Below are 12,243 nucleotides of genomic sequence, written 5' to 3' on the forward strand. Positions count from 1 at the left end.
CAATCTTCACTTCATTCAACAACACTTTTTCCAGACTCTGAACACCAAATCTATTCAGATGCAAACCATCCTTCCTGTCTTTAAAAAAGGTAATAGAGATTACCCTAAAAACTATAGAGGTATAAGTATACTAAATTCCAGTTACAAAATAAATAGCAAAATTTTAAATAGCAAACTAATGAAATATTCTGAAAACTTTATTTTAGAAGTACAGAATGGATTTAGAAAAGGAAAATCATATACAGACCCAGCCTTTTGCCTAAAATTAAAAATAGAGAAAAGAAGAGAATACAATTTAGAAATACATACTGCATTTATTGACTTTGAAAAAGCATTTGATAAAGTTAAAATAAGCATTTTATTTAACATATTAAAAGAAAGACAAATACCAAATAATATCCTAAAAGCTATCATAAGTATATATGAAAATAATCAAATACAAATAAGATTAAATCATGAGCTATCATATACGAGAGAGATAAACGAAGGGGTCCGACAGGGATGCCCCCTCTCAGCAACTCTCTTTAATATTTACCTAAATGAAATAATAATAAAATGGAATAAAAATTTCCATCAAGGTATTCAACTTTCTCCTACTGTGAACTTAAATACTCTCCTTTTTGCCAACGACCAAATAATAATTACAAATTCTGAAGATAACTTAGAGAAAGCTAAAGATTATGGTATGATAATATCAACAGAAAAATAAAAAACTATGGCCTTTACAGGACAAGATTCAGTAAGAACTAAAATAGTAATTATTATTATTATTATTATTACCCCAAGACTTCATGGAGTCAAAGACTCATCTGGGAGGTCCTTTTATCACACTCATCTTATCATACCGTGTCTTAAACACACTCAAACTCCTTGCAGACATCACACTCTCTGGCAAGGCATTCCAATCATTCACAACTCTGCACAAAAAAAAGCTGCCTCTCACTCCCCTACTCACATCCTCTTCATACAATTTCCAGGGATGACCTCTGGTTCTCCCCTGATCTCCCACTATTCTCTGCAAGATCTTAGAACAGGTGAATTCATTTTAACTACCTAGGATGTATGATCACATATGAAAATGAAAAAGATATAAACCTAAAAATTGCAAAATATTTAAAAATAACAGGTGTAATTAACTCTATATTTAACCCAAACCTAGTTCAAAAATAAACCAGACTAAAAGTACATTAGCCCTATCAGTCTTATTGTATGGAAGTGAAATCTGGACAATAAAACAAAAAGACAAACAAAGATTAATAACAGCAGAAATGAAGTTTACGAGAAAAACTGCAAAGTATACTCTATTTGATCACAAAAGAAACGAAGAAATTATGAAAGAATTAAATCAAGAATCAGTAATAGAAAAAATTAAAAAATATAAACATAAATGGATGGAACATGTTCAAAGAATGAAAATAGAAAGATTACCAAAACAAGCCTTAAAGTACAAGCCATTAGGAAAAAGAAAACCAGAACGTCCTCTTAAAAGATTCAACGATGACTTCTAAGGCCGGAACAGGCCACTCTAGGCCTAAATACCTGATATGCATGATGATAAAGAAAAAGTTGAGAGAAGAAAAAAAAAATTTTGATTTCATCAGAAAAATACTATTAATGCCAATGAAGAAAGCATAGCTCTGTCAAAAATGTACTAAACAAAAAAAAAAAAAAAAATGGGAATTGAAGAACTCATAAATTCAACATTGAATGGGAATTAGAATATATGGTGGTAATGAAAATTGATGAGAAACAATGTATTTACTCAGCAGAAAGAAATTTGTAGAAAAAAGTGATAATTTGATAAAGCCGTTTTATTCTACATACAATGACTTGATTAATAAGTTTCCTCTTGCTCACCAGAGTAGAAGCAAAAAAACTGCCAACTTGTTTGCTTCTACTAGGTGAAAAGAAAAGTATGAAAATCTTTCTTCCTACTTACAAATCAGTTACTTTTGCTAGCTATAAGGCAGTCTAGATTGTTATAGTCAAACCATATTTAGATGGCGAACAGGTTAGGTATATAACCGTATCTACTCTATCACATATTATGAAGAAAACATAAAAAAAATTATATCATGAATAAAGTGCAAAAATTACAACTAAGTCACTGAACATTAAATGTCATTTTTGTGATATTTGGCAAAAATATTAAGGCCAATTGAGTGTTCAGCTAAAAAACTGTTTGTGTTATATACTGAATAACTCAATTGACACAAAATATTATTCACAACTTGTGTTGTAGATTCGATTTTTTTTCCTAACAGCTTAGAAAACCATGAAGAATTACTTATTACAAACACGACTGATATTCTCAAATAATTTTATGTTATAAAAACTTTCGATTTACATTAAGATAAAAAAAAAAATTTCTGTGAAAACAGATGTAGTGCATTTAATGAGTGGTGCACAAAAACGACTTTGGACTTTTAAAATTCTACTTGGTAGATAAAGATATTGATAGCAATAAATTGCCAACATTCTGATCACTGAATTATACATTAGGAAAATTTATTATTATTATTATATTCAGGCCTCCATGGAGTCAAAAGACTCATCGTGGGAGGTCCTTCCTAAGAAACACAAAGTCTATCAAGACTCATCGAGGGGAGGTCCCCCTCCCCCTAAGAAACACAAAGTCAATCATACCATTCCTTGAAATCATTGACTGTTCTCGCTCTCCCCACTCCATCAGGCAATGCATTCCACGGTTCAACGACCCTCCATGCAAAGAAACCACTCCTCAACCTCTTGCTCACAGTTTCCTTTCGTAACTTCCAGGGATGGTCTCTTGTCATCACTCCTTCCTGCTGTTCAACCAAACAATAGAACTCCCCAGTGTCAACGCTGTAACCACCTCTCAACAGTTTAAAAGTCTCAATCATATCACCTCTCCTTCTTCTATCCACCAAACTCTGCAGTCCATCATTGTACACTGCAGTGTACAATGATGGACTGTATAACCATCATTGTACAGTCCTGAAACCATGTTTGGTATCCGCCTTTGTACCCTTTCCACAGTTAATTTATCCCCTTCAAATCCCGGGGACAAAATCTGAGAACAATAGCCCAAGTGTGGTCTGATCAGGGTCTTATACAATGGAATGATAACTGTTTTATCTCTGCAGGTCAGTGTCCTTCTCATTATTGCAGCAATCCTGTGTTACCTTCACCACCTTTGCAATGTGTCCCCTAAATTTCACACACAACTCTCCGATACCTATCGGACAGCCAATCCTGAATCCAGTTAACCAATCTGACATCCAGACCCATGTACTGCAACTTAAATATCAGCTTATCATGTGGCACCCTGTCAAATGCCTTTGCTAAGTCTAAGAAAATGCAGTATCTGCCTTTCCCTCATCTAATGCTCTTGTAACTTTATCATAAAAGGCTAGCATATTGCTAAAATAACGGTGCCCCTTCACAAATCCATGTTGACTCTCACAGATAACATTACCCTCATCTGCCCAATGCTGTATATGGTCCCTCACTACTTTCTCCAAGATCTTACTAACTACTGATGACACACAAACTGGCCTATAATTAAACATTTCCGGTCTGCTACCGCCTTTATGCAATGGCACTATCTTACCTTCCTTCCATTCCATGGGCACCTTTCCTGCAGCCAGACTTTCATTGAAAAGCCAGGTCAAGGGCAATGTCAGTTCCTTAGCACATTCTCTCAAAACTCGTGGTGAAATACCATCCAGTCCCACAGCTTTACTGACATCTAGAGTACTCAGTATTTGAAACACACTCTCCTCCTGTACCTCTAAACCTTGAATCTGCCCTATCCCTCTAGCATTAAAACTGACTCCTGCAGGATGAAATACTCCAATAAAGTGCTCATTGAACAATTCTACTATGTCTGCTGCATCAGTCACTTTATTCCCATTTTTATCTCACAATATCATTTTTCCACAGTCTTTTCTCCTCCTACTGGACACATATCTAAAAAATTCCCTAGGATTTTCTTTGGATCTTAGGGCTAATCTCCTCTCATATTTCAGTTTCATCTTCCTTACCATACTAGTCACTCTTCAGGCCTGTGCCTTATACTCTTCATGCATCTTCTCTTCTTCTCTTCCACAGCCTCTTGTTCACATGCAATTCCTGTTTAATATTGTTTGTCATCCACTGTACTCCAAATTGTGTCCTCTTGTTCACTTGTGGTATACAGCTTACCATTGCTGCTAACAAATATTCTTTTATAATTTCCCATGCACTAATGATATCCCGGCCTTCCAATTGCTCCCTCCGTGAAACTTCCCCAAGTTGACATCTAAGACTATTATAATCACATGCCTTATAATTCCACATACGTTCCCGTCTCTTTGATACTTCTGCATGTCTATTCATTTTCCAAGTCAAAACCATATGGTATGGTCGCTCTCTCTAACTGGTGGGAGTCTCATCTCAGTTATTATCAACTCTTCTGATGCTATAACCAAATTCAAAACTCTTGAACCTCTTGTTCTATGCACAAAGTTCTATTATAAAGAACCTCTTGTTCTATGTTCTTGTTTTATGCAAAAAGTATACAGAAGATACACTGGAAACATTGATAGATAATATGGTGTTAAAATTGTTAATGACCTTTGTAACAATTCTTTAACTCTTTCGCATGGGGCCCATTTGACCCCAAAATTAAAATTATTATTATTATTATTACGCAAGACCCCATGGAGTCAAATACTCATCTAGGAGGTCCTTTTATCAAAAACACAGCTCATCATACCGTGCTTTAAACACACTCAAATTCCCTGCAGACACCACACTCTCAGGCAAGGCATTCCAATCATTCAGAACTTTGCATGAAAAAAACCTGCTTCTCACTCCCCTATTCACACCCCTCCTTATACAGCTTCCAGGGATGACCTCTGGTTCTCCCCTGATCTCCCACTATTTTCTGTAGAACCACTCCAGCATTGAGACTATAACAACCCCTTAATAACTTGTAGGTCTCTATCATATCTCCCATACTCCTCCTTCCACCAGACCCTGCAAGTTGCATCTTCTCAATCTTTCCTCATGCTTGTCATCCCAGAGGTTAGAAACTACCTTAGTCAGTCTCCTCTGGACCCTTTCCAACATCTCTTCACCCTTCTGAAAACCAGGTGACCAAATCTGGGCACAATAGTCCATGTGTGGCCTAATCAAAGCCTTATACAATGGAACAAGAATCTCCCTACTTCTACAAGTCAGTGTCCTCTGAATCATTCCCAGAAGCCTTTGTGTTATGATATTTCTTTAATTTCTGAATATTTCTCATGAAATGTTTTTATTTATTATAAGGTTGATTATGGTGAGTAAAATGAATGATTTTTATTTAGTAAAAATTTTGGCAATTATGCTTCTGTTCTTTCTTTATCTCAAGAAAGAAGTTTAGTTTTGAGAGTTTATTTCTAAGAAATACCTTGCTAATATTTTTCAAATATTTAACAAATATTAGAAAAAAAAAAGAGGTAAAATGTGGAGTGAAAATTCATTAAGCTTTATGCAAAATCAGCCTTTTCAAAAGATGTTGTTATGCCAGTAACTTCATTTGACACAAAAATCTAGTGAAATATAATAATACAGGTTTTTGATTTTGAAGAGCGTCTCCATAGCTGAATTGGAAGAATGACGGTACATTGTTTCCTTCGACCAGAAAAGGCCTAAGTTCGATTCTTGGCATGATGGGAGGAATCTTAATATGGGTTTTTTTAATTGAAAGTGAGTTGGCTGATCTCATTATAAATTAAAGATACAAAGAAATTATATACTTGGTTTAATCCTTTATCCAAGTGTAAGCAAATAAAGTTTGCACCTAAAGTATTTTCAGGACTGGGACAACTCGTGGTAAAGGTGGTTTTGACTTCACATCACTTGCCTTAGTGTCCCATAATGCAAAGCACATCTTTTTACGGACATGTATAATGCTATGCATTATGGAAAGGGTCACTATCCAGACCGGTTTCGACCTTTATTGAGGTCTCTTTAGTGGGAGTCAGACCCAGAGGGGATACTAAGGTTGAAGTAATGCAGAAGTCATATTTTCATGTACGAGTTGCCAAAAGGTGTTACACTTTATTATTAAATTACTCTGAATTAGAGAAAGGCTGTTGGAAGTTTTTTTCACTAAACCGGTCAGGGTAGTGACCCTTCCCATAATGCATAGCATTATACATGTCCGGAAGGAGATGTGCTTTGCATTGTGGGATACTAAGGCAAGTGATGTGAAGTAATACCACCTTGACCATGAGTTGCCCCAGTCCTGAAAATACTTCAGGGCAGTGGCGGTCTGTACATAAGCACTGTAACACTGCAGCACCTATAAGGAAAAAATTAAATTTTGTTTGTGTTTATAAATAATAACAATGCTTACATCATCATATAAATCAGGGGTGTTCAACTGGTCGATTGCGGAGCGATTTTTGGTCGATCTCTTGTGTATTCCTCCTTACTTACAAATTTAATTAAAACCAAAAATATAATATTTTATTTATCATTATTTTTAATTCGCTTTAAGTGTATTGCTATTGTTCATTTATTTTTCGTTAAAATTGTCAAATCAGTAATTTTCTTATAAGTCAGGGTAAATGAATTAATTTGGATCAGTGGAAGTCAAACAGTGAGCCGAGTGAATATGAAGCCAGCAAAGGTTGGTCGATTGGTAGAGCCACTGCTACTAATAGCTTAAGCAAGTTTGAGCACGGTTAGTAGTAGTTGGAAGGGGATCAATCGTTCGATGCTGTTGTCACACTCTCCATCGATGAGTCTTTGGACTCCCTGGCAGTGTCATGTAATAATAATAATAATAATAATTATAAGCAAAGTGTAAAAACTCGATTGTAGTATAAATATTAAATATTCCAAAGCACATTATATCGATTTTTTACTTAGGTTAAGTCCCATGTGAATATTGTAAAAAAATAAACTTTGTCTCGGTATAGTTTGTATTAGATGTTTTTGTAAATAACTCTTTGGAAGCTAACTGTATATACTGCTTTAATAAGAATATGTTAGAGTTATTTAACATATTCTTATGTTAAATAACTATAATATGATAGAGACCTACAAGTTGGTAAGGGGTTGTTATAGGATCAATGCTGGAGAAGTTCTACAGAAAATAGTGGGAGATCGGGGGAGAACCAGAGGCCATCCCTGGAAACTGTATAAAGAATGGTGTGAGTAGGGGAGTGAGAGGCAGGTTTTTTTCGTGCAGAATTGTAAATGATTGGAATGCCTTGCCTGAGAGTGTGGTGTCTGCAGGGAGTTAGAACGTGTTCAAAGCATGGTATCATGAGCTGTGTGTGTGTGTGTGTGATAAAAGGGCCTCCCAGATGAGTCTTTGACTCCATGAGGTCTTGGGTGGTAATAATAATAATTAGTGGGCTGTTTGATATCAACCAAGCTGAAGTAGAACTTGAGATAATAAACATTCAGAATAGTTTACAATCTATAAACAATGAAGTCATTTGGAAGTATGCACATGAAGAATTTCCAATATTAACTGATATTGCGCAAAAAATTCTGTCATGTTTCGGATTGACACACTTGTCATTTTTTGAAATCTGCTTTTTCAAATATGACCGTCATAAAAAATCAATTAAGAAACCAAATTACAAATGATCATTTGGATGATTGTCTGCAATTGGCCACTTCTTCATATGAACTTGAATATGAAAATATTGCGAAGTCCAAACAATGCCAAATTTCACATTAACTTTTTTTTTTTTAATCAACCAGCATTTCCTGTAACTTATGAGTTTGTAATCAATCTGTTGTTTTTTCTAACTTTGGTTTTCCAAAATAGAGAAATAAATATTTTATTCCAATATATTTGTTTTTTTTTTTGTTGTATTAAAATAATTAAAAGTGATAAATACACTTTTAAAAACACATATAAAGTTTTTAGTTGTTTATTTGTGCGTAATCAGATATCAGGTTGGGGGAATGTGATCTATATAAGAGAGTAGATCACCGAATAACTTTTTATAGAAAAGTAGCTCACATAGTAAAAAAGGTTGACCACCACTGATATAAATGCAATACAACATGTTAAAAGTTACAGCTTATGTTTTGAGATTCACTGAATAGTTAATAATTGGAATTGTTCGATTAACACTTCAGATTATGAAACAAATGCACTGCGATCTAACGCCGATATTCGTCTGTTCTTGTCATTGCACGTTACGTCACTGCTCAAACGGCAGTGTATTTTTAGTATGCTTACGCACCTTATTTCTGTGAGATATTAAACGTTTATTATTTGTGCATGTGCGCGGTGAACTATTTTTTGTAAATCTTATTTTATTTTGTTAAAATAACATATAGTTATTTATTTATTATAGATACAAGGCTGAATTATGACGAGTGTCACTGTTGAAAATATGAAAATAATAACATTTTTTCAATTATCGTTACACGAAACAAATGCACTGTGATCTAATGTTGATATGCGTTTGCTGTCATTGCATGTTACGTCATTAGATACACTGCCGCTTGGGCAGTGTATCTTATGCCTGCACTCATTATTTCTGTGAGATATGAAATGTTTATTCTTGGCATGTGTTCGTGGTGAACTATTTTTTTGTAAATCTTATTTTATTTTGTTAAAATAACATATAATTATTTATTTATTATAGATACAAAGCTGAATTATGATGAGTGTCACTGTTGAAAATATGAAAAGAATTATATTTTTTCAATTCGTTACATGAAACAAATGCACTGCAATCTAATGCCGATATTCATTTGCACTTGTCATATGCTACTGATACGAAACTTTTATTATTGGTGTTTGTTCGTGGTGAGGATGAAATATTTTTAATAAAGTAATTTTTAATATGTAAATTTATTTATTAATAAACTCGTTACTTATTATGAAAAAAAAAAAGTTTTTTTTTTTTTTTTATATGCAGCACCCCCACTTAAAATTATCACGGCCGCCACTGCTTCAGGGCAAACTTTGTTTGCTTACACTTGGATGAAGGATTAAACCAAGTACAGTAGGCTCCCAAGTATCCACAGTTTTTGGTATCTGAGGTTTCACTCTGCGCATATGCATGTATACGCGTAGACTGAAAACTTGTCGAAACACGGTTGTTTTGTTAGGCACGTGGACTTAAGCGCGTGTTTATTCGTGTTTAGTTTTACTCAAATTGTCGAAGAAAGCAGTCAGTCTGTTATTGCAATTAAAAACTGCATTTAAATTCAAGCAAATAAATGGTGAAAAATTTAAAAATGGCTTCAAAACCGAAGAGAAGATGTGAAGTGCTTAGTATTAGTGAAAAATCAAAGATTATCAATGAAGTAGAAAAAACGATCTTTTTTATTTTTTATTTTATTATAGATCTTTCCAAGATCTATAATAAAAACGAATCTTCAATATGTGAACACGATATTACTTAAGGTAGAGAAAGCTTTCAATTTGTGTATGGAAGACATGACAAGAAAAAGCATTCCTATTGGCAGTAACATGTTATGGCAAAAAGCATTGATCCTATATGAAGACATGCGGCCGCAAGACAAAACAGAAGAGACAGAAAAGTCATTTACAGCAAGCAAGGACTAGTTGCATAGATTCAAAACTAGGTTTAATCTAAAAAACATAAAAATTATTGCAGAAAAATGTTATCATCCTAAGCAAGCTTTTCATTGTGATGAAACCGGCCTCGTTTGGAAGAAAATGCCCCAATGGACTTACATCCATAAAACTGTGAAGCAAGCACCAGGCTTTAAAGCATTTAAGGACAAATTGATGCTGGTACTTTGTAACGCAGCTGATCATATAATTAAACCTGGCCTTGTTTACCGAGCACAGAATCCACATGCCCTTAAAAACAAAAACAAAAGTTATCTGCCTGTTTTTTGGCAATCAAATCCGAAAGCGTGGGTCACTGCCACGTTTTTTAAGGAATGGTTCCATCGATGTTTTATTCCAGAGGTGAAAAAATACTTGGAGAGGGAAGGATTACCATTTAAAGTTTTATTGACAATAAACAATGCTCCAGGGCACTCTGAGTCACTAGTCACCGAAGATGAAAATGTTCAAGTGGTTTTCTTCCCACCTAATATGACTCCATTGCTTCAGCCACTCGATCAAGGTATCATTTGATGCTTCAAAGCCTCATATGCTCAGCAGGTGTTTGATATGATTCGTGCAATGGTTGAGGATTCTGCTGATGTTGGAGTCATGGAATGCTGGAAATCATTCACAATTGCAGATGCAATTGTATTCATCAAGGGAGCAATGGACAAATTGAAACACGTTTCTGGTTTCAATTTGTCTATCTGCATGCTGGAAGAATTTGTGGAGTGATGCCATTCCCAAGACTCACATTAACTCACAGATAACAATGATAATTAATACAGCACGGAAAATAGGTGGAGAGGGATTTGATAATATGACAGAAGAATTGAATGATTACATAGATGGACATCGTGAGGTGCTCACTAACGAGGAGGTGAAAGATCTTGTCAAATCTTCTACAGAAGAAGATGACAATGAGGATGAAAGTGAACAAGAACCACCAGTGTGGACACTTGAAAAGTTTGCCACGATATTTCAAATGGCTTAAACATTAAAGTAACAGATAATGGATTATGATTCAATGATGGAGCGCAATACAAAAATTACTCGCACAATAACAGAAGCTGTGCAGCCTTTGCAAAACCTGTTTACTGAATTGAAGAGACAAAAATGGCATCCAATAACAATGTTTTTTAAAAAAGTCAACAAAGCTTCTACTATCGATGATCCTCAGCTGTCCATATCATTTGCTCAGTAGATATGTATATGCAGATATGTAATTTATTGCTCAATAAATATGTAGCTGAACACAACAAGGTGTTCTGATCTCAATTAATTCCTCCTAATAAGAATAAAAATGTTAAGATTTTATTAACAATTACATTTTCATTAGCATATTTTCTCATTCCATTTTACATAATTATTATGTGGGTTAAATTTTATTTGTCTAAGAATGAAGTTTTATTGAATGATGCAATTTTTTTGGTTTGCCACTTCACCCATGCTACTCAGGGGTGCTTTCTACCACATTTGGGCACACATTCCATTGCTCCTCGTAGATTCTAAAGACGTAAAAATTGCTTCATGATAATTTTAAATAAATATGTAATATTATTATCAAGGAGCAATGGAATGTGTGCCCAAATGCGGTAAATAGCATCCCTGGATAGTACGGGTGAAATGGTAGTCTAGAAATAACCTCATTTACTAAAAAAATAACTCCGTTTATTATTATTTATTTAGCCATACAATTTAGTGTATACATTACACTAGGCAAAGCAAAGGTTGGTCAATTGGTAGAGCCTGTGCTACTAATGGCTTACAAAAAGTTAAGCAAGTTTGAGTGCAGTTAGTAGTCAGCAGGGTTTTCAATCGTTCAATGCTGTTGGCATGCCCGCCCTCAATGAGTCTTTGGATTCCCTGGAGGTGTCACATAATAATAATAATAATAATACTTATATATTAACTACATAACATAGCCCTACAGTCCTAGCATGTAATTATTAGTCAATTTACTAATAATTTTCTGTTTCAGTTTTGTTATATATTTTCAAAAATCTGGGTCTCACAAGTGGTTTGCTACTATCCACGGTTTCAGGTATCCACAGAAGACTATGGAACCAAACCCCGCAGATACAGGGGGGGGGCCTACTGTATATAATTTCTTGGTATCTTTAATTTATAGTATAACCAAGTGAAAAAACTTCCAACAGCTAATCTCATACAGAAGTAGCAGGGTTTTGGGTTTTTCATCTTGCATACAGACAAATCAGCCTTGAAAACACATGCAAATTACAGTTGAAAAATACTAATGGCAGTAGTGGTGGGCAGTAGATGGCATTGGTGTAGATCAGGGGTCGGCAACCTTTTTGGATTAAAGAGCCATTTTTAAAATTATATCTGTTAAAAAAAATTTAGGGAGCCACACGCAGTGATGAGCAACCAATGGTCCGCGGGTTGCATTCAGCCCTCTCAGGTTTTTTGTGTGGTCCACGGTGTTCGTTTTGTACAGCAGAATTAGTATATTTTAATTAAAAATCTATTTTATGAATGTTGATTTTTACATGTGGATTTATTTGTGCAGGTTAAAAAATTAAAATATACCTAAATAATGGAAAATAAATTAATACTTTCTTACCAAAGAAAAAGAAAATATTCTTTATGCGGATTGAACCAAGTATTTGATTTACTATTTAATTGCTCATCACTGCTTTAAATTTAGAAAC

At 34.6% G+C, this 12,243-nt stretch overlaps 1 protein-coding gene across 1 annotated transcript in view; it reads right to left on the minus strand.

The window, feature by feature from the left end:
- Positions 1-10,805: 10,805 nt before the first annotated feature.
- Positions 10,806-12,243, minus strand: part of LOC150092693 (cytosolic carboxypeptidase 2-like) — a 354,069-nt gene continuing 352,631 nt past the window's right edge. Inside the window, exon 17 of the mRNA XM_090414258.1 lies at positions 10,806-10,859. Coding sequence (XP_090270384.1) covers positions 10,806-10,859 — 54 coding nt within the window. The remainder of the gene's footprint in view (positions 10,860-12,243) is intronic.

The sequence above is a fragment of the Typopeltis vanoorti genome, chromosome 25 (assembly GCF_054136105.1).
Source record: "Typopeltis vanoorti isolate ZY-2024b chromosome 25, IOZ_Tvanoo_1.0, whole genome shotgun sequence".
Taxonomy (NCBI): domain Eukaryota; kingdom Metazoa; phylum Arthropoda; class Arachnida; order Uropygi; family Thelyphonidae; genus Typopeltis; species Typopeltis vanoorti.